The 23,438-nt window shown below is 38.8% G+C and overlaps 1 protein-coding gene across 1 annotated transcript in view; it reads left to right on the forward strand.

The window, feature by feature from the left end:
- The first annotated feature begins 377 nt into the window (after positions 1-377).
- The window catches only part of LOC122669010 (DNA gyrase subunit B, chloroplastic/mitochondrial-like), a 54,835-nt gene continuing 31,774 nt past the window's right edge, over positions 378-23,438 (forward strand). The window contains exons 1-10 of the mRNA XM_043865615.1: positions 378-628; positions 714-855; positions 5,084-5,164; positions 5,248-5,361; positions 9,274-9,330; positions 17,633-17,734; positions 20,107-20,257; positions 20,347-20,423; positions 21,270-21,380; positions 23,288-23,358. Of these exons, the coding sequence (XP_043721550.1) occupies positions 489-628; positions 714-855; positions 5,084-5,164; positions 5,248-5,361; positions 9,274-9,330; positions 17,633-17,734; positions 20,107-20,257; positions 20,347-20,423; positions 21,270-21,380; positions 23,288-23,358 (1,046 nt within the window). The 5' untranslated portion in view covers positions 378-488. The remainder of the gene's footprint in view (positions 629-713; positions 856-5,083; positions 5,165-5,247; positions 5,362-9,273; positions 9,331-17,632; positions 17,735-20,106; positions 20,258-20,346; positions 20,424-21,269; positions 21,381-23,287; positions 23,359-23,438) is intronic.

The following is a 23,438-nucleotide window of genomic DNA, read 5'->3' on the forward strand; positions in this document are numbered from 1 at the left end:
GTTTAAGTGTTGCTATCCTTTGGAGCACGTGCACTTATGAGTTTTGAGGTAATTCTAACCCTTCTCGTATTTATTTGTTTGGACCTGTATTAAAAGTTCCACAATGCAGAGATGCAAAATTTTGTCAAGCATTCCCCACCACCTATAGGAGGTGGCGAGGCAGAGGTTGGCTGCCAGAGTGGTGCGAGAGGGGTTGGGAGGCTACTAGGGTAATTAAGTGATTTAAAATTTCAGGGGAGAAAGAGAGGTGAAAATTTGCTTTCCATGGGAATCAGTAAAAGAAGTTTAGGGTAGGGCCGTAGGGGAGATAATATAGGGCAAATACAGGAAGTGACAAAACTAACCCTTATATTATAGGGTTTTAAACGAAAATATAGAACTTTAAGAGGTTTATCTTCAACTCGAAAGTAAAATAGACTCAAGAGACGCATGATACAAAGTTTTCCACCGTTTGCAGACGCGGGAACTCATCAGTGAAGAACGTTTCAATGGCTCTTCTGAAGCCTCCTCCTCATCTTCCTGTTCGACTCATTGCTTCCCGTTTCTTCATCTCTGCAACTCTCCATTCTTTCAGTCTCTCTCGCTTCTCCTCATCTATCTCTGGCTCCGCCCTTTTATTCAAGAAGAGGTTCCTTTTTTACCTTCTCTTCCGCTCCTCTTCTTCGGTTTCATTGACGGCTTTGATAGCAAAGAGGGTTTTTATTTTGTTTCAGGACGATTCGATTGGGAAAGATTCCAAGTTACTTTGTGTCGCGAAATGCGGTTTCTCCTAGGGCCTTTATGTCTTCAAGCTTAACCGCTGAAGCGTTTCAGGAAAATACGAGCTCCAAAGCTTATGGGTCGGAACAGATTCAGGTGAACATTGAACTTTTTGATTGATATGGATATAATAATAATCAAGCATAGAGTAAGTTAATTTATTTTCTTAGTGTTCAGAAACTGAATTTTTGCTTGGTGGAAGCAGATTTTTCAAAGTTGTAGATGGTGATAAATTATTTTGTGAGTTTCTTTAGTTTTATGTACTTCGGAAGCAAAGGGTCACGATGGAAGGGCTAACTCCCTTTGACACTGCTTATGCCATGTGGGTAACGAGCTCATTCAATCAATAGCATATGTAATTGATAGGCTACAATTTTTGATATTGATGTATAAGTACAACTTAGTTCATATTACTAGGCTTTTGGATAGTTTCATTGTGTAGATGAATGGCTCACTTCTGATCCAAACAACTATGTAGCCGGGGTTGGGGGAATTTTGGGCATGCATATGGTTTTCTAATATAGGGGAGCTCCTGCTTGAAGCTGTGAAAATGTTAACTTTCTTTTACTTTTCAAGGCATACTTCAACTTGTCACTGACATTTATAAAAAATTACGAGGCTTGATTCATACTTAGCATAGAAATTAGTAACTTACTAAAATAATGATCCTCTGACCTGAACTCCTTGTGCAGAACAATAGATTGAATATGCTATGATCAGAAGTCTGATATGCTGTAGGATCCAGAAACTCCAATTGCTTTAGTAACCTCTAATAATAGAAAGTACAGAAATAGAAAGTGAATACTATGGCAACAAGTCTAATCAAAACCGGAAGCTAAAGTAACCCATGGCAGCAAGGTGCCCTTCAATTCGGGATTATCGACCCTGCTGGAAAGAGTGTCTGTGATGCTGGTCTGCAACTTGAAGATGACTGAACTCAAAAAGGAATATCAGAAACCAGAATATAACTTAGTAATAAAAATAACTGAAGTAGTAGCAATTTTACCAGTCACAGAATGTTTGAACTAGGGCAGGAATGAAGAATGAACTTGAAGATGAAGAACTGTAAAGAAGAAAAAGATATGTTGGTCTCCCACCAATTAGAAGATGGCCTTTCACCGAGATCTCCACCTTGGAATCTCACCAAGGGCTGCTGTCTACAACATGAATGCCTCTCACACTCACACACATGCACAAAGCAAATTTCTGTTGGCTGTAAAATTGTTGGCCACTATGGAGGCCTCCTCTCTATTTATAAAAGTGTAGCACTATTACATATTTAGTATCTATCTATTGCTAAGAGAGAGCTACTAAAATAGATATGTAAAGAAAATAATGACTTCAACATAATAGCTAAGTTCTAAGAGAATAGAAATAGAAGCTGGAGGATTGCAATACAAAATAGAAACTACTTCTCCTAGCTCAAAAAATTCTCCATGTAATGGACTCATTATTGGGCCTAGGCCTGGCCCATGAGGACCATGAAACTTTGGGCCTATGATGGCTGGCTGGGCTGGTCTTTCTTGTTGCTGCTGAACCTTTGATCCAAATCAATTCTCCCCAGCTTGAATTCATTTGTTTTCGATGAATGCATAAGTGACATATATTGCTCGTACAAGTCAAGTTTTAGGCCCTTGAAGTCATCTTCATGGATCTACGTACAGTCCGTTCAAGGTTGACCCTTCTACTTGACGAGGAAAGAGTCATAAGCACCCCCTCTTCGTGTCATGGTATATGTATTATCTACCACCTCTTCATTCTCATTATCAATGGCGGTTGGAAGTTGTGGCATCCAAAAAGCAAGTTCGGTGTCGTCTTTGTCCGAATGATGACCTAAGCAGAGAGAATGGTTAGCCACATTGAAGATTTTTCTAATGGTCAAATTTGGCGGAAGATCTAGTACATATGCAATAGGGCCAATCTTCTTCAACACTTTGTAAGGGCCCATCTTTCGAGGATGCAATTTTATATTGGTGTTTGGAGAAAATCTTTCAGAGGCAACACTATATTTTTGGGCTGAAACTCTACATGTCGATGTCAATAGCAACTACCTTATAAGCTTCATTACTGAGGGTGGTTCGTCTACGCACGTCGGCTTGGACAATTGGACTTCAGTAATATGGAGCAAGAACTCGTCAGCTTCAATACTAACCGTGCCTCAAATGGTAGAGTAAGAAGGTCGAATCATCATTTGGGCTGAACTCCAAGCACAATTTCAAGCGGAGTATGATCTGTCGTCCTATTGATGTGGCTGTTGTAGGAAAATTCGGCCATGTTGTGATTTGGGGAATGACGGCTTGTCAATTGACAGAGGCCTAAGCTTGACAATTCTACCCTTATACCCATATTACAACACTCCCCCTCAAGTTGGAGCATAGATATCAAACATGCCCAACTTGCATACAATTGGATGAAAAACCCTATTACTAAGACCCTTAGTAAAAACATTAGCTAATTGATCACCAGACTTAACAAAAGGAACACAAATAACACCCTGCCAACTTTTCTCTGATGAAATGACGATCAATCTCTGGATGCTTTGGCCAATAATGCTGAACAAGGTTATGAGCAATATTGGTGGCTGATTTGCTATTACAATATAGCATCGTAGGGAGGTGAACTACAACACCGAGATCCTGGAGAATACTCTATAATGTAGTCCTAGATTGGTAGGAGACCAACTAGAAGCCAATAACCAGATCTGCTATGAACTAGTAATTCGGCTAGGTCAAAATAGGTTAAAATTTTGAAATTAGGGTTAGTGTTTAATGGGACCTAGGGTGATGGTAGGGTTAGGTTTAGTTGATGTAGGGGAGTCTATCAGTGAAGGTCTTGTTCAGTTTTAATGGTTAAAAGTGAGCTGGAATGGAATTGCAGCAATTTAGGGTCAGGGTTTTGGGTTTTTGAAAACGAATAAAATCATGGTGGAATCTAGGGTTTAGAATGGGAAATTGGGGCAGTGGTTTGGATCAAGGTTAGGGTGAGAGGGAAATTCAATCCAAATATGGGGGTATTTTGATGTCTGGTTTGATTTGGGTAGAATTTGGGTTATGGGAATGATGTTCAGAGATGGGATATTAGGGTTTGGTGGTTTAGAGGATTAGAAGAAGAAAGGTTAGGGATGGGGTGATTCAAACTCATTGTTGTTGCAGAGAATCCTTGGCAGCAGCTTGTTTGAATGCGAAACTTGAATAAAAATTGAATCTTGCACATAGAATACCAAAAGAAAGCTTCAAAAGAACCATCCGGGCTTCACACCGCAAGGTGTCGATTGGATCAAATACCAATCTCCCCAGCCTTGATCAAACACAAAACAATCTTAAAAGGAAAAGAAGAGCTGCAAAAAGCTTTTCATTAATATCAAAATTCGTGTTCAATACTTGCCCACCCTTACCACCTTATATAAAAGACTCAAAAATAGACTCCTACACTAAAAAGGAAAGGCCTAACCTAATCCTTAACCTATTAGGTAACCTAAACTGACAAGGAAATGGAAATACTGAAGGAAATAGACTTGAAACATGGCTGGACTCATAGAGTCCTAATCCAGCCCAACTTAAATAGTCACATGATCACTTAAGTTTCACATGACAACTAAATAAATAAAAATAAAATTAAGTAAGGAATCCCGTATGCAACCTAATTATCCATATTTTAGGCCCATAAAAGTGGCCTAGACTTATTCCTAAGCAAAGAAGCTCAGTTTGGTGATGACTCTGCATCACTCTGAAGCCACAACCCCATCGGCTATAGCATGAAACTCTGCTTTAGCACTGGATCGAGCAACCACAGCCTGCTTCTTGCTACGCCAGGTAACTAGGTTACCATCAACAAAGGTACAACAACTGGATGTAGACCGCCAGCCATTAGGAGAACCAGCCCAATCAGCATCAGTAAAAGCTTCTATATATGCATGTGACCATGGGAAGAATAAAACACACGTTTCCTATTAAGTAAAAAAAACATTAGGTAACAAGGTTACCATCAACAAAGGTACAACAACCGGATGTAGACCGCCAATCATTAGGAGAACCAGCCCAATCAGCATCAGTAAAAGCTTCCATATGCATGTGACCATGGGAAGAAAAAAACACACCTTTCCTATTAAGTAAAAAAAACAAAAGAGAGTTGTTATAAGTACGATGAATTTGTTATTATTGTTTTTGTACTTGTTATTTTTGGAATCATGCTTTTCTATTATATCATAGAAGGGAAGATGGTTTGTATTGCTTTTAAAATGATTTTTTGCATTAACATTGTACAATTTTTCTTGCAGTTTCTGAGTTGTAGTTTTTATGATGTAATGCCCATCTGATATTATCAGGTACTGGAAGGCTTAGATCCTGTTAGGAAAAGACCGGGAATGTATATTGGAAGCACAGGACCTCGTGGGTTGCATCATTTGGTATCTTCTCCATTCTTATCTGACTTTGTGTTATTTTATCTCATTCAGTTTGCTACACTTCCATAACTAATTCTTTCCACTAGGTTTATGAAATATTGGATAATGCTGTTGACGAAGCTCAAGCAGGTTTTGCTTCCAAGATAGATGTTGTTTTGCTCGCTGATAACTCTGTGAGCATTACTGACAATGGGCGTGGGGTATGGCAGTTTTCCTTTATTTTAATATTTGAGGTTTATCATTTATCATTTTTTTTGGTGGAATGACAATGGAGTTCTTTGACCTACTCATTTTGCATTCAGCTTGCAGTTCTCCTAGCAATCTGAGATTGCATTTCATAGTCATATGTCATATTTCTTTACTTATTGGCCAATTGCAACTTATCTAGAGACGTCAGCAGGATAATTGGGATAATAATGACAAGGGTAGCAAACTGGGCGCCGGTGGGAAAGTGTTCCAAAAATATTCCAGCTGGTTAGTCATATAGAGGTTGGAGTACATTGATCTTCTAAGAAAGGTAAGGAATAGGTCAGTTAAAAGGTAGCGGCCTCCAACTGAATGTATGGTGAAACTGAATGTTGATGGATGCTCATTGGGGAAGTCTAGGCCTTTAAGGTATTGGTCACATAATTTGAAGATGAGACAGAATGTGATATGGACTTTTTCAGGACCGATAGGGGGGAGGTGATTCCACCTAGGCAGAGTTGATAGCACTCCAAACAGGATTGGAGTGTTTGGCAAGAATGGGCCTCTTTAGGGCCATAATTTTTTTTTGGTGAATAATTAATTCATTACCAAAACCTCAAAGGGGAAGAGAAATGGGGGGGGGGGGGGAGGAATACATAGGGAAAGAGGGGTGGGGGAGCTATACAAAGCCTAAAGCCCTAGGAAGGTTGGGCAGGAGACTGAAAAAGAGAAACATCTAAACCCTAGGATACAACAATATGCCTGTTCCTTGGGGAATCGATAAGAGAACCGTGGGGGAGCAAATGAAGTCTCGAGCTGACATTGAAGAAGATGGCTTTCCAAATCATGTCAATGGAACGGGAATTGGAGGTCCATCTTCAAAGATTCAGTCTCCATCCAAATGTGTGGGCGATAACGGCCCCAAACATGAGCTTGCTCACCTGGGTCAGCGACAGAACTGCCTGAAAAAGTCATATCCAACCAAAGCCACTCCCGAGCAATGGGTAAAGGTCTCCAACTATGGGGCCAAATGAATGTAAGGCTTTTTTTCCCCAAATAGTGGAGGCTAAGGGGCAAGAAAAGAAAAGGTGATTGACGTCCTTTATACCATTTTGGCAAAGGATACAGGAGGGAGAGACAGGTATGTGGCGATGAAGGAGAAATGATTGGGTGGGGAGGCAATGGTTTAGGGTTCTCCAAACGTTGAAGTTATGGCGGGGAATGTGACCTTTAAACCAAACTAGTTTATGTCGTGGAACAGTGGGGGCATAGGGCCTAACAAAGTCACAAGCGAATCGGAACTAAAGAAGAAATGACCTTTTCCAATGGGAGTAATTGGGGGGGGAGAGGTCCGGACTGGTAAGAGGGAAAAAGGGGAGGAGGGACCAAGAGCCAATGGGAGTAATTGGGGAGAGGGGGAGAGGTCCGACCTGGGTAGTGTCCCATCGGCGATCACAGAGGGGGTAGCTCTAAGGGCTAGGGGGCGGAGGAGAAGAATTTGCGCTAGACCCAAGAGGGGTGACGGGGAAAAAGGGGAGGGAGGGGACCAAGAGCCATGGGAGATGATAGTGGAGAGCGGGGCAAATTTAGGGATACCAAAGGAATAAACCGAATGGGCACCTATGGTAGAGTGTAGGACTCCTAAGGGATGCCAAGGATCGAGCCGAGAGGGAGGTGGATGTCCCATCGGCGATCACAGAGGGGTAGCTCTAAGGGCTAGGGGCGGAGGAGAAGAATTTGCGCTAGACCCAAGAGGGGTCAGCCGGTTGGGGATCTGTCTTAGGCGGTAGGAATATACCCAATTGACCCAGGCAGAATCATGCTTAGAGGAGATATCCAAATTAATTTGAGGATGGCTGCAATATTATAGTCACAGATCCCGCGAAGACCAAGACCTCCTTCAGATTTAGGGAGATAGGTTGCTGCCCAACTGGTCGGATGGAGAAATTTTGTAGATTCTTTTCCTTTCCATAGGAAAGTGCAGAAAAGAGATTCCATGGATTTGATGGTGGATTTAGGAAGCCCATAGATGCCACACCAGTAAATGTATGAGGATTGAAGAACTGATCTAATCAACTCAATCCTGCCAGCTGTCTCTAATCAACTCAATCATAGAGCCAAATTTTAGGGTGACTCAGCCAATATTTTTGATGGATGGAAGTTTGTTCAGAGGAGCTCGTGGAATTCTTCTACATTAGATCAATCTGGTTCTTAGCCTCTTAAATGCATGTTTCAGTTCCATTGGATCCCAAGGACTGCCAATGAGGTGGCTGATAACTTGGCTAAGCAAGGATTTGTATGCCCTAGATTATTATTATTATTTTTTGGGGGTTGGACTTTCCTTTGGAATATGGAATTTGTTTTAGTGGCTTTCAAGTGACATTTATTCTATGCAGATTCATATTGGTTATGTCTTTATTAGGTTGTTGTAATAGTATCTTTGTGCTATATTCTCTTTCTTATCAATAATTTTTTTTGACATTATCCCCCCCCCCCCCAAAAAAAAAAAACTTCCTATCTAGTAGCCAATTTCAGTGTTTATTAAATTATTGTCTGTTCAAGGTCACCTGTAGATCAGTAGATTGTTAGCTTCTTTTCCACCAGGATATTTTCGTCCAAATCTTTCTATACTTTTGTTCTGCATTGTCCACCAATTGCTAGTAGAAATGATCTCATTGAGCCTCCAGCGTGTATTCTTCACTAGGCTGGACAATCAAGGGAGTGTTATTTCTTCAGAAGATTGGGCAGATTTTTTAATGGTAAACTTTTTTCATAAGTTTAGGCAAGTGACAATGTCTGTGGGTATTTTCAATCATGAACTAGTGATGTTTCAGGGAATCCCATGGCTTAACAAGCTAAGAACCTAATATGTGGTTGGAGGAGAATTTTATGCCAACTGTAGGAAATGGTGAAGATCTTTCAATCCATGGGTTGTGCTGATTGATTCTTTACACTCTGAAAAACTGAAATGTTGGGAGAAAATTTAATTGTTTGGTCCTTTGCAGTAAGGAAAATGGACCTAGGTTGCAGAAAATCAGAATCAGCTCCATAATATATATTGATGTCAGAAACAGCAATGTGAATAATTAATTGGGCTTGATACTAATTAAAGAACAAGGGATGTTAAATCTAACTAGGGTTTGTGAATCTTGTCAAACGTGGGTGGGTCCATATGATTGAGGACCTCAAACCCATCTCACTGGTCAACTTGCAACGCCCCCCCCCCCCTCAAAAAAAAAAAAAAAAAAAATCCTATAGAAATTGTATTCTGATTGGGGTTGGAGTTTGTGGGGAACAAATTTTGTTTTGGGGATTTTTTTGGGGGGTGGGGGGGTTGGGGAGAGTTGAGGTTACAGTTTGGGATGTAAGGTATGTGGGTTTTGACCATTTTTTACTTTGGGATTCCTATTGGCATCTTACAATCATCTTTTGTATTTAATCCTATCACAACAGAGAAAATGGAGGGAGGTGGGAAGAGAAGATATCTTTCAATTGGGGGAGGGGGGAGGGGTGAATACTCATTAAAGGAAATATTTCAAACATTCCTATATACTTATGTCTATCTTGTGGTTTGTCATCTGGTAGCTAAAAGAATGTAAAAGTTATTGAGGGATCTTTTTTGGGAAAGATGTTGGAATAAAGGAAGTGGGAGAAAGTGAAAAAGTTTGGGCTTTTTATGGGATGGGACTTTGAGAGTCTGGATAAATATGAAGGACTTTGAGAGGGGTAAGGCTGCGTACATTTGCTCCTCCCTGATGGCCCTCTGGCCATTACTCCAACTCAGTGTTTTGGCCACATTAAATCCAATCTGTCTTGCTGAATATTGCATAGAAAAGTCATGCATATTCTAACTTTTTTTGTAGATATTGTTTTCACTATTTTCATTTGTTTCCATTGTACAATTTCTAATGTTTATCTCTGTGCAGATACCTACAGATTTCCATCCTGTCACGAAAAAATCTGCATTGGAGACTGTTTTGACGGTATTATTGTGCAAAAAATCTCCGCTATTCTATATTTCTTGACAGCATAGAGTGTTGATATCTGGCTTTGCTTGTTGAATCTATTTGGTGGTTTTGCTTTCATCTTTAAATAACACATTATTAACTTGGTTAAACTTTTCGGTCTGGATTCTTAGTGAAATGAAAACAGATTAATAATGTCACAATAAAAGGCCATTACTCAGTGCTGATCCCGGCTATGCAAGGTCCTGGGAGGGGGTGAGTTTGGAGATGCTCCTAACCTTTAGCATTTTTTGCACAAAATGGCCGCTCTTAGGATTTGAACCTGGGCATTTTCCCTGGCAGTCCAAACTTCTTTTCATTTCTCCAAGCAATGACCCCTTTACATAGTATATTGCAATATCAGCAGAATTTGTGTAAAATTTGTGCCCTTTCCTGTGCTTGTTATGCGACAAATCTAGTTGACCATTAATAGCATAGTGCATGGTTCGAGGTCTCGTGAGATCTCGGTGATTTTCTTGGTTTCGACAGGTCTCGAGTCGAAACCTCATGCAATACCAGAACATTACATGGTTTCTGCCGAGATTTTGGTATCTTGCCGAAATGTCACAAAGTCAGTTATATAAATACCATCTTTTGACTTTTTCCGGTCGAAATTTTGACCTATTCTCGGTAAACTCGACTGGTAGTATAGTGCGTGGTTCGAGATCTCATGAGATCTCGGTGATTTTCTCGGTTTCGACAAGTCTCGAGTCAAAACCACATGCTATACAAGAACATTACATGGTTTCGGTATGTCGCCGAAGTGTCAGTCTGTTATATAAATACCATGTTTCGACTTTTCTTGGTCGAAATTCTGGTTTCGCCAGTTTGTGTAGAAAACAGCACCAAATCTTATGAAAAAATAGCTTGGAACACTTGGATTTGATGCTCAAGAACAACATTTGGAGGAGATTTGCTGCCCAACAACCTTCTTTGGAGGAGATTTGAACTTGAAGGCCCCCACTTGTACAATAATAGGATGAGCATATAGGGATAGGGGTGATTTGGTACTTGGTAGTTGTTGGCTTGTATTGTTAAATGTTGACTCAAAATCTATTTGACTCTATATAACAAACAATGTTAGATGTATGGTTTATGAAATGGTTCATAATTTGATGTCTTTTCATTCCTATTTCTTATTTCAGTCCTACTGGAATTATATGTGTTCTAATACTAAAGATTGTGTGGAATAGGTCATATCAGTATATATATATACATACATATATAGAGTATACTACCAACCTAGGGTCCTAAGTCAAACTACCATTTTGGGTGTGATTTTTAAAAAACTAAGGGTTCCACCATGTTTGTAGGGCCTGAAATAGGTTGTCCTGCAAGTTTCATGACCTAATTAGGTCATATGGCCGCCGAAACCAAGGCCCGCAATTTGACATGAAAAATGCACCAACTCGGCCGAGATCTCGCCGAGTTACCGAGACAGCTCGGTTTTTTGGCTGACCGAAACCAGCCGAGATGCCGAGACCTTGAACCTTGGCATAGTGAGGTGCCCATAAATTTAAAGTAACGGTATTGGAAGGGTGATTTTAAGAGATGTATCGTATCGTATCGTATCTGAGAAACGCAAGATACATTAAAGATACATATAGAAATGGTCAAGAAACGTATGGAAATGCTTAGGATATATGCAAGAATATAGTTTTGAAGCATAAAACATCATAAATAAGTAATATGTAAAATATATCATGTATAAAAAGGAGAACAAAGTACGACAAGACAATTACATTCATTTGATTATATATATAGGATAAGGTTTCTTACATGTATGAATACCAAAATTTTTTTAGGTATCATATTGGTTAGTATCGACGGATACGGAAGGAACCTTATTAAAACCTGGCACAGACATTGCCAAGCACTGTAGCCTGGCAATATAGATGCGCTCTACTCCCATGTGTCTCAGCACTGTAGCCCTGGGGGAGGACCCCTCGTGTATTCTCTTTCTCTTTTAAGACCCTCATCCAGTACATAACCCTCTACAGGAAAGGGGTAGTTGCCACTAGGTGTTTAATACTACAATTACCATTTACCTTGCAGACATACTTTTCTTTCTTTCATTTACTTGTTTTCTTCTTTTCTCTTTCATTCCATTTTCATTCTTTGCTTTTACATGACATGATATATATAAAATCATTCCATCACATTGTTAGGCACATAACACATTCAGATTCCATTCCACAGTTACTATCATTTGCTTTATAACATTTCATATAAACCCTTCATATCATTCAATATACATTATCTAGGTACTGATATGTTAAGCATTAAAATTAATAGAAACTTGATAACATTTGATCAATCATACTACATTCGCACATTTCTCACATATAGCATGCACATACTTAATCATAAAACATAGTGATGTTTCTCTCAGCTTGATTCTAATGTGTTCAGTTGGTGTTTGCGTATCTTCAAATTTGAGTCATTCTTCAACAATAGCAGTGCCAAACTGGCAACCTAGCACCTATAAAAACAATAAACATATCATATTTAATAGCCTTTCAAGGCTACAAAAGGTCTGTACACAAACCCCAAGAGAAATTCCCTAAACAGTCCCTACAGTGTCACCTACCAGATCTTGGGTTTCAGCCCAGGTCCAATTTCAGTAGGGTAAAGCAGGGGTTTACATCCTCACAGGATTTTAATCCCTCTCCTAACTGTTATTGGTGAAGCCTGATCTCAGTCCAGAAAGTGCTGGTGGGAATCTTTGGAGGGTCGTCGCCTTCAAAATGTGCCAGAAAGGCCTAAAAGTGCATACATCAGTGCCGTAGGCGCTGTTTCCTGTAGAGCTCGTCGAGAGCTTCGAAATGATGTGTATATCGACATATGTTTGGTTCAGGTCCGAACCAGACCGGGTGGATCTTTTGGGCTTCCAAGGGCATTTCTGTACTTTTCTGGGTTGGGGTTCTCTTATAAAGTGTTCTTATCTTTGTGAGAGTTGAGAGAGAGATTTGAGGGTTTGTATTTTTCTTCAGAGAAGTAGTGAAACCAGTTCTATCGCCGGCCGTGGATGTAGCCTACCTTCTCGGGGGTGAACCACGTAAAATCTGTGTATTTTGTGTGCTTGTTCTTTTCTATATCTTCGTTTCTTGTGCAAAATCCCCATTTCTGGGCGTTGTTTTTCTAACACTAACAACTTAAAACACTAAACCAACTTCATTTAACGCATCTAATTAGAAGTTAGAACATTAATTAACAATGAACAATGAAACAAAAGTCATACCTTAAATCCTCTTCAAATCTTCAATCTAGCAGCACGAGATTCTTCAATCCAGCTCTAATTTAAGAGAACCTTCTGTCAATTACCCATACTTAATCAATTACTTACCAAACTCTCAACACCTAACATCTAATTTCAGAGAACAATTTAATTTATACTTACTTTCATGAATCAGCTGCAACCCAGTTCAGTTCTCTTCTTAATCCTTGATAAGTCCAGTTGTGCCCTCCATTAATCTCAAAGATCCTTTGGAAATTTCAAGTTCAGCAGCCAGATTTTCATAGATCCTACTTAATTTCAATCATACACACAGCAACTCCATTAATCCAGCTATCCTTAAGTTATCTCCAGCATCTTTAACTCTCTACCTCACCTTCAATATCCTTTGTAAATTAGCTTCAAATTCAATTTGATTTCCTTCAATTCTTGATGTACTACCTCTTCTAATCTTCCTTCTTCTTCAATTTCTTTTTAATTAATACTTCAGCAACTCTCTACATCAGTCTTCACCTTTTATTAGGGGTGTAAATGAATAGCCGAAATCCGTTTCCGTATCCGTGTCCGTATCCGTTTAGCACTATCCGAATCTGTCCGAAAGCTAAATGGATGTGGATGCGGATAGGCTATAGCTATCCGAAAAACTATATTTACATGTAAACGGATAAAATATCCGATCCGTATCCGTGTCCATATCCGTTTAGCACTATCCGAATCCGTCCGATAGCTAATCGGATGCGGATGCGGATATAGCACTATCCGAGCCGAATCCGATCTGTTTACAGCCCTACCTTTTATCATATAATAATTCTAAATTACTTCTATTATAGAAACAAATGAATCTATCTACCTTACCTTAACTGTAACGCCCCAAATCCCGGTTAAGAATATGGTGCGGTCCCTCATGGACCGCCGTTAAATAACGGTTGAATCTATGTATACGGAACTACTAACTTGTATCAGAGACATCAGAATATTGCAGCGGAAAACATAACAAACATCTCATAAACTGTCATACTGTCATCTGTTACATCATTTGTATTCAACTGTTAATTACACCAAAAGACATAACTAAACCTATGTATTACACAAAAATGTATCTACACAAAATATATAGTCTTTGAGGTATCTCTCTCACTCTGACGGTACAGGTTTTAAACATGTAGATTTCAGAAAAAAGGGCAGTATACTCATATAAATTGAGGAATTATTACCCGAATACCTTAATATTCCAAAACAACTATAACATCTAATATTAATGCTTATATATTCCACAACCCATTTTAAGTTCCAAGACATATCATCCAAAATACAATTCCAAATTCATACATCATAACAAAAAAACATGTCCAAAGTCCTGTTGAACAATGTGGCTTCGCTAAGATGGTGTTCATTGTTGTCAACACAGCCAAATTTTCAAGGTGATGCATGTCTAGTTGAATTGGGAATCATCGCTTTTGAAACCCTTTTCAGCAGATGCATGTTTGTAGCTGAATTTTGGGTTTCGTGCATTGAGCAAGAATTAAAGGTGATAGCATGAGAAGTATAGCTCTTCAAGTCAGCTTTACATCGGTGAAAGAGTCAGATCGATTGGAGTTCTGGAGAGCGAAATATGGTCAGTTAAGTAAGCCACTGTTCAACAAGTCCAAGGTCTTATAAAAACTTCAAAAAAATGGAAATGTGTTTTAAACGCACTTAAAACGGGAATGCTTGCCGTTTGCCTTTTTGCCCGTATCTTTGGGAAACAAACGACAGGATGCGTTTAAAATGGGAATGCATTTTTGCCGTTTTTCCATGCATAAAATTATCTTTTACATGCCTTCGTGCACAGATGCATAAGAGGAGGGAACCTATGTACCCTAAAATAAGGTGGGGGAGACTAAAAGGGGAGTCCCTAAGAACATTTACTGATAATATGGTCAAACAAGGAAAGTGGGACTTTGAGAGAGACACAAATGCGATGTGGAACGAGATGATGACGTGTATTAAGAGGGTTGCCAAAGATGTGCTAGGGGAAGCGAAGGGTAGTTGTCAGGCTCCCAGGGAGACTTGGTGGTGGAACGATGAGGTCCAAGTAGCCATTAAGACCAAGAAAGATTGATTTAAGACATGGCAAAGGACTAAAGAAACAGAGGATAAAAAGAGGTATTTTGATGCCAGAAGCGATGCTAGGAAGATTGTGGGGATGGCTAGGGCGAAGAAATATGAGGATCTATATATTAACCTAAACACAAAGGAAGGGGAAAAAGCTATATATAAGATAGCGAAGATGAGAGAAAAGAAGAGTAGAGTTTTCCACCAAGTGATGTCTATCAAGGGTGATGATGGAAGAGTGTTGGTAAGGGATGAGGACATTGTGAAGAGATGAGATGAGTATATTTGTGACCAACTAAATGGAGATAGGTCGAGTAAAAATGACCAAGATGACTACAATATTCAACAAGACACCACACGTCTTAGATATATAAGAAAGATTAGCGTGGTGGAAGTTAAAGAAGCCTTAAGAAAGATAAAAACAGGTAAGACACCAGGCCTAGATGAGATTCCAATAGAAGTGTGAAAAATCCTAGGAGGCAGTGGGGTGTATTGGCTAACCTAGTTGTTTAACAGGATTATGGACACTAGGAATATGCCAGATGAATGCAGGAGAAGCATTGTAGTTCCGATCTACAAAAATAAAAGTAATATCCAAAGCTACAATAACTACGGAAGCATAAAGCTAATGAGCTACACTATGAAACTTTGGGGGAAGGTTATTGAAGCCCGCTTGAGAAGAGAGACTCATATTTCGGTGAACCAATTTGGCTTTATGTTAGGTAGATCCATAGTTATCAAGGCGGCAAGGCGTTCATGACGTTTCTAGAAGGTAAAAAAAAATCAAGGCGACACCATCAAGGTAGCAAGGCGCCCACCTAGGCGGCTTGGTAACTATGTGTAGATCCACGACAAAAACTATCTACTTATTGAGGAGATTAATGGAAAGATATAGAGATAGCAAGAAGGACCTACATATGGTCTTTATTGACCTGGAAAAAGCCTATAGCCGAGTCCCTAGAGATTTAATTTGGCATGTTCTACTGAAGAGAGGGGTGACAAGTAAATATGTGGATGTAGTTAAAGATATGTATGAGGGCATGGTGACTAGTGTGAGATCTGTGGGAGGTCAGGGCAAGGAATTCCCAATTACGATTGGGTTACATTAGGGATCAACCTTAAGCCCTTATCTATTTGCGCTTATCATAGACGACCTAACCAAGAGCATCTAAGACGAGGTTTCATGGTGTATGCTCTTTGCCGATGATATCGTTTTGGTGGATGAGACAAAAGAAGGGATTAGCGCTAAGTTAGAGCTATGGAGATCAACCTTGGAAACAAGTGGCTTTAAGATTTTTTTTTGTTTTTTGGGATGAATGAAAATTTAATTGCGAAGAAAGGAGAGGGAATATACAAGGCCAAGGGCCTACAAAACTGAAGCTAGAGACTAGCTAGAGCGCAAAATGGATAGAGGAAGACCTCAGGAGACAACAATGAGCCTGTTCCTTGGGGTATCCTTTACATCAACATGGGGGAGGGAACTAATTTTAGATGAAACATAACAAAAGATGGCCTTCCAAATCTTATTGAAAGAGCGGGAGTTGGATGTCCATCTTCTAAGGTTGCGTTCCATCCAAATGTGGGAGATAGTGGCACAAAAGGCAATCTTGCCAACCAAATCACAAATCGAGTTGCCTCCGAACGTCATATCAATCCAAACCCATTCCCTGGAAAGGGAAAGAGGCCTTCAGCGAGCAGACCAATAGTGGCGAAGAACAAGGATCCAGATGGAGGAAGCAAAGGGGCAAGTGAAGAACATGTGATCTGCATCTTCATGCCCATTCCAACAAAGGCAGCAGCTGGGAGAGACTTGCATGTGGCGATGAATGAGGAATGCTTGGGTGGGGAGGCAGTTTGCTAAGGCACGCCAAGCGGTAAGGCTATGGCGAGGTTTTAAGATTAGTAGAACGAAAACGGGGTATATGATGTGTAATTTTAGTCAGACTATGAGGGATGCTGACATGGTGCGAATTGAGGAAAGAGAGATACTGCAAAGCGACTATTTAAATATCTGGGGTCAATCATAAATAAAGATGGTGACATAGAAGATGATGTTTCACAGAGAAATAAAGTGGGATGGATGAAGTGGAGAAGTGCATCCGGAGTATTGTGTGACCGACGTATCCCCTTAAAGCTTAAAAGAAAATTCTATAGGACTGTTGTTTGACCAGCTATGGTGTATGGGGCAGAATGTTGGGTGGTCAAGAAGTGTCACATCGAGAAGCTATGTGTAGCAGAGATGAGGATGTTAAGATGGATGTGCGGAAAAACTAGGAATGATATATTACGGAACGAACGTATTAGAGCTGGCTTGGGAGTTGCCCCGATCAATGATAAGCTCCGAGAGAGGCATTTGAGGTGGTATGGTCATATTCAACAGAGGCCTAGGGACGCCCTTGTAAGGAGGAGTGATATGATTCCGATTAAAGGAGCTAAAAGAGCTAGGGGCAGACCTAAAATGACCATAGGAGAAGTTGTGAGGAAGGACATGCTTAATCTAGGTCTTGTACCAATTATGACCTTGGAGAGAGTCTATTGAAGGGTAAGGATCCGTGTAGCAAACCCCATTTAGCTGAGAGTCTCTTGAGTTGCTGGGTTGTGCCTCTTTCCTCTTACTTTCATCCTTTCATCTGTTATCATTCTTTTTTCTATTTATTTTCATTTTTTCTTTTGTCATCTTCCAGTTTTCATTTCTCATCTCATTTCTAATCCCCCTCTTCCCTTCTCTTCACCCCCCCTTTTTTTAGACAGTAGTTTTCCCTATTTTGTTTTGTATGTATCCATGTGGCCGACCCCATTAAGTTGGGATAAGGCTGAGTTTGTTGTTGTTGTTGTTGTTGTATTGAACTCTGCAATTTGAAAAGTTGGTTCTTCTTCAAGCCATTGTTATTTGTGAAACCGGAAAGATTGTTGATAATGTTGCAAATTATTAACTATGAACAATTTGTGTAGATCTTACATGCAGGAGGCAAGTTTGGCGGTGCAAGTAGTGGTTACAATGTCTCTGGGGGATTACATGGTGTGGGATTATCTGTTGTTAATGCTTTGTCTGAGGTATTCACATTTTCTCTTGTTTCTTCATTTGTTTACTTCTCCATGTGTATGCTTGTTAGTTTCATGATTTAGGCCCAATGAAATTATGCTTTTTCCTAGATTGATTTGTGTGTCCTTGTTGGTTACCTTGGCTTGTGATATTTCTGGGGGATGTTACATGGTTATTATCTGTTTTAATGCTTTGTCTTAGCCTCTTAGGTATTCACTTTCTTCTCATTTAACTTAATGTTGCTACTTAACTCCGTTAAGTCTTACCCAAATATCTCCATTCAGTTTTAGTTAAAGTGATATTTTGTGAACGCAATGTCAATCATGTCTTTTTCTACCACTTTTCGCAGATCTCTGTCTACTCCTTGTTTTTGTAGCTTCTCCTATCTGTACGATATCTTTTGTTTATTTGCATTTGGTTACTTTGCCTTGCTTATGTATCCTTGTCACCTATTTTGCTAACATTGACACTTTTTCCAGAGCGACATACGTTCTTTTCTTTTAAGTAATGCTTTAATGGCTATTATTGATAACAGTGAGAATTCTGTTGATTAAACTGAAATAGATTTAGTAGGAGTATTCAAGAGTGAGATCAGCAAAATTTTCCAGTGGAGCCTGTGACCCATTTCATAGAATTACTATCTATATTAGGTTCTAGACCATGGATAACTTCTGATTCAATTCAAAACAGTGATCAAATCAAGTTACAGATTTGGAAAGGTGAAGCACCAAGTCTGCTGGTCAAATCGGTTTCATGCATATTCATTGGCTTACAACTATGGAATTAAAGGAAAAGAAACAAAGAGAACATTCGAACTAAAAAACAACTAAATGTGCAAAGCTTGAGACTAATCATGGCTTCAACATTAAGGACATCTTGTATTACCTATCTATCCCAAAACAAAAAGTCTCTCTTATTACCTAGCAGTTTCACAAATGTGAATTGATCTAAGATCAATATAAACGATATGCTGGTAAATATTTTGTTTGTGAAAAGGTAAATTAATATGCTGAAATTTTTATTTTTTGAGATAAGGCAAACGCTGAAAAATATTATCCAACATTCATTGGTGTGATTAATATAAACTACAAAAATGTAGCACAGCTAGCTAGCTAGCTTCTAGTTGGTGTTCATTGTCCCTGAGTTTATGGGTGCTAATACTTCTGATATATGAAAAGGTGGTATGAACTATAAATTTGTAAATTATAATTATATGTCATGTTCAGGGGATAGATTGTATTTTCCTTTTGATTTTTAAAGGAGGGGTTGCTTTTTATATTTATTTATGGCCCTTGCTGGCCCTGAAGCTTTGTGTAGTGCCTGAGTGTACAGGTTGCTTGCATTTTGCTTTCCATCAATGAAATTCTACCTTACCTTTCCTTAAAAAAATATGGTTCACTAAAGAACAACAGGCATTCACATAATGGGTGGAAAACTATAACTACGATGTCCAAGTGCACCAAGGTAAAAATATCCAAGGAGCTAAATGTTAATATGTTTAAAAGTTAACTAATAAAGACAGGAAAAATAATATAATAAATGAGCCCTATGTATGATTCATACTGGGGATAGTCTATTACCAAAAAGTCACAAATCAACAAATGCATGGATTTAACCCCCTTTCCCCCCTCTGCCTTGTTCTGGGTCGGGCTTAGTTTCTGTCCTTGACTTGGAGGTTGTGGAGAATGACTTGTTGCTGGTGTTTTTCCCTTCCCCCTTACTCTTTCTGAGGTTCTCTCTCTCTCTCCCCCTTTTTTTTGTTTGTTTGTTCTCCTGGTTGAATTTTTGTTAGTGTTGTGGCATCTTTATTAGGAGCTCGCAACCATGCTCTTTTTTATTTTCTTCTTTTGTATCATCTAACAAATTTTTTTGGCTACCAAATCAAAACAAGACAAGTTGAAATTTACAAAAAGAAAGATCCAGCAGTCCTAAGAAAACATTAATTAGCTTGGACAAATTGTATAATATGTTCAATGCTAGATCTGAATAAACCATTAGGTAAAGGGTGAAACAACCACATCTGACCATAAACCATTAACTAGTCTGTGGAAGTAAGTATGGAATAGGCTCATTCCTTACAGCTGTCCACAATTTATGCAGAAACCCAGTTCACAGTAAAGCATGGCAGTATGTAGCTAAGTAATTCATCTGAATTATATGTACAATTGTGCATAGGCTAGAACATAGTTTACTGGATAATCAATCCAGATGTGTTGCCTTTACCTGCAATGTAAAATCCAGTTACCATGATATGTACGTGCACTAGTGTACCACACATGATATCTTCTCTATATTGCTGTGTTTCATTTTTGTTATTCAAGCATCACAAGTCAACCTTAATTACACTCTGCAATCTTCTAATTGCAACATTCTCATTGTACAGGCATTAGAAGTCACTGTTTGGCGTGATGGAATGGAATACAAGCAAAAATTTTCCCGTGGAAAGCCAGTGACAGCTCTAAAAAGTCATGTGCTGCCAGGTGAATCCAGTGATCGTCGAGGGACGTCCATCATATTTTGGCCCGATAGAGAAGGTTTTCATCTGCTTTTCCAGTTTCACAGGCTTGAGAGGGTTTTTAAATACTTTTCCCGTGCTTTATTTATTTTTCCCCTTTGCATGCAGTTTTCACCAGTGTAATTCAGTTTGATTACAACACAATAGCTGGGCGAATTAGGGAGCTTGCTTTTCTCAATCCAGAGGTGAATATAGTTACTACTTGAGATTTAATTTTCAATAGTAGTTGTTAGATGTTTCTTTTTGTACTGAAATTAATATTGTAAAGACAATTTTGCTTCAATCTGTCAGGCCTGAAACCGAGACATGCTGGATCTCATTTTGAGGTTTCGATCCTGGGCCTCCTTGGGTTGAATTCCAGGGTTGAAACTTAGGTTTTTTGTGCTATTGTGGACTTCTCTGCCAGCCTTTTTTTCCCCTTTGGTCACATACATGTTCTGATGTTCGATGAGTTCCATTATCTACATTTATTTCTTGGGAATAATTCCATTTTATTGCTCCCACAAGAGAAGCTTCCCTTGATGGTCCACCAAGTTCTGCCAGGCTAGATAATGTGGTATTTCCAACTGTTAGATAGACAGGTCAAGGTCTAAATTGGCTGTCTCAATTTTGAGACCCTAATTCAATCAAATAACATGTGTGTCCATGCGCCCATATACTTTTCAGCCATATATGTAATATGTATTGACATGCACCATCCTATGATCTTTGGATTTTCAAAACTTTATTTTGCCACTTGGTCAGCATTATTTGGGCTGAAAGTTGACATGCAAGCAGGGGACCTTGGGGTCTACCTATACAAAAAATTAGGGCCCCGTCCCACATGCCATGAGGCAAAAATCTAAGGCTGTCAAGAGAGCCCTCCCTTTGTGGGCCCAACTGGGAATCATTTGCCCTTATTTTTGTATCATTGATTTATGCTCTCTCAAGAAAGTGACCTTAATCCTTGATTTGTTTGAGAATCCTTTTTGGTTATTTCATTATATTTTTTGCGTTAATAAAAAATTAGTTTACGTCATGTATTGTTACAGCTTACTATTACTCTAAGGAAGGAGGACAATGACCCAGAGAACATGCAGCATAATGAGTACAGCTATGCTGGCGGATTAATTGAGTACGTTAAATGGCTAAATACTGACAAGGTATATAATTGGGGTCTGTACCCTATGAATCTCTATGAAATCTCCATCCTTACCCCTCGATTTGTTTACTTGTATATTTGTTAAATCTTCACTTTTTCCGAAAAGAAGGAGTAGATTGCTTGGATTGCTTCTCTGATGAAAGCCTAATGCCTAACCTAGAAGGGTTAGGCTGTAGCTTAGGAAGAAATCGAGTCTTAATGGTAAAGATTTAGAGAGCCAGATTTTAATATTTGATGGTACTGGGGGTGCTTCACATGTTGGTTGACTGAAAGAAAGATGGGTGCAAGGTGCGGGACTAAACTATTTCAATAATACTTATTAGCATTTCAACTGAGTGACAGGGATTAAGGAATAAATTTTAGATATAGACTGAGTTTGCCTTAAATGTTGTTGAAATCTGGGGGAATCACCATGCTTATTCCCCCCCCCCTCAAATAGATGGTGAAATATAATTAGTTTCACTAATAACTTTCCGTGAAACTTTATGGTCTGCTGGCTTGAGCGTAAATAAACTTTTAGGAATAATTAGATGCATAAGAAAAGCATCCAAAATGGTTTTAGGATTTTGAACTTATGGTGGCTTGCTCTCTAGGTAATCGATAATATAAAATTTCTTCGATCATGAAATAAAGTATATAATGTCAATACTATTTTCTACTGTTCTCTATTTTCTTGCATTTTGTTGGAAAACCAATAGCTGCAAGTAGATCAAGTTTCCACTTAAGGTCTACAAATCACCTCTGTATTCCCAGAAACCTAGCTTCATAACTTGAGGCATACACTAACTAGCCTTCATCTTCCTCCCAACTATAAGAAAAAAAACATTATGACTAGCATTTTCATATTTTTCTAATATTAAAAACTAATATTGTTTGGGAAAAAATAAAAGAAAAACTAATTGCTACCACATGTTAGAATAGGTCAATAGAAAGTACCATATATATTGTTGGAGGGGGTCTGGATGCAAGGCAACACCAACAAGGTGACCAAGGAGTCTGATGCGTAGGCAATGCCATGACAACAATACTGATGATTTTCCATCTTTACAACTCTTTAATCAAGGGCTCCTACAACAATCATCACATTGGAGATTACAAATTTGCAATACAAACGGAGTTGAAACCACCACAGAAGTACAATAACAGAATAGAGACCTCACAGTTATTTGAATCTTGACTTTGAATTCAAATATTTGAAATAGCTCTAGAATTAGTACTCTATAGAATGCCTTTAAATATTGTACAAATGTCCAAAAGCATAACAAAACTGACAAAAAAGTAACGACAGTAACAGATCAGAAAGGTGATAATTCAATACCAAAAGTCACCCCCCCCCCCCACAAAAAAAAAAAAAAAAAACCTTGGACCCAAATAATGGTCTTACAGGTTCTGCTTAAGGAATCACCTTCTCCCTGGAAACCCTGAGTGGAGACAGTAGTCCCCTTTCAGCTGTACGACAGAATTTTCAATTGTTGATTCCTCTTGATTACTTCTTTGCAGTTAATAGTGTGAGATGTTAGGGAGCGGGTGAGTGGATACTTTTTTTTTAAAAATATTTTCTCTATTATATCAGCAAGATACTTGGTTCAGTTACATTTGTAATATCTTGTACAGGTCATATTCTGTTTAGTGTTTGATGGATCAAACTGGTTTATTGTATTAATGCTATTGAATTTGACCTTTAGAGTAGTAAATTCTTAATGAGAGTAGTGCCAGAGAAGAATTTATACTGAACACTTCTGTCTTAGCTGTCATTTGCATAGTTTCACTTAACATTTGTTGGTATTGAATTTTAAAAAAAAAAAGGTTTTTAAATTATATTGTCTTAAATTCCACGTACATCCAGATTTGTTGATTTCATAGTTATATTTTCTTTTTGAGAACTAATGATGGACACCCCTTATCCAGAAACCACTTCATGATACTCTTGGTTTCAAAAAGGAGGTAGATGGAATCACAATTGATGTAGCTCTTCAATGGTAAGAAATTCAATCCCTTATTCTTTATTTAACTTCACATTGTCTACTTCTCTTTTCAGTATTGAAACTATCTATACAAC

The sequence above is a fragment of the Telopea speciosissima genome, chromosome 7, assembly GCF_018873765.1.
Source record: "Telopea speciosissima isolate NSW1024214 ecotype Mountain lineage chromosome 7, Tspe_v1, whole genome shotgun sequence".
Lineage (NCBI taxonomy): Eukaryota > Viridiplantae > Streptophyta > Magnoliopsida > Proteales > Proteaceae > Telopea > Telopea speciosissima.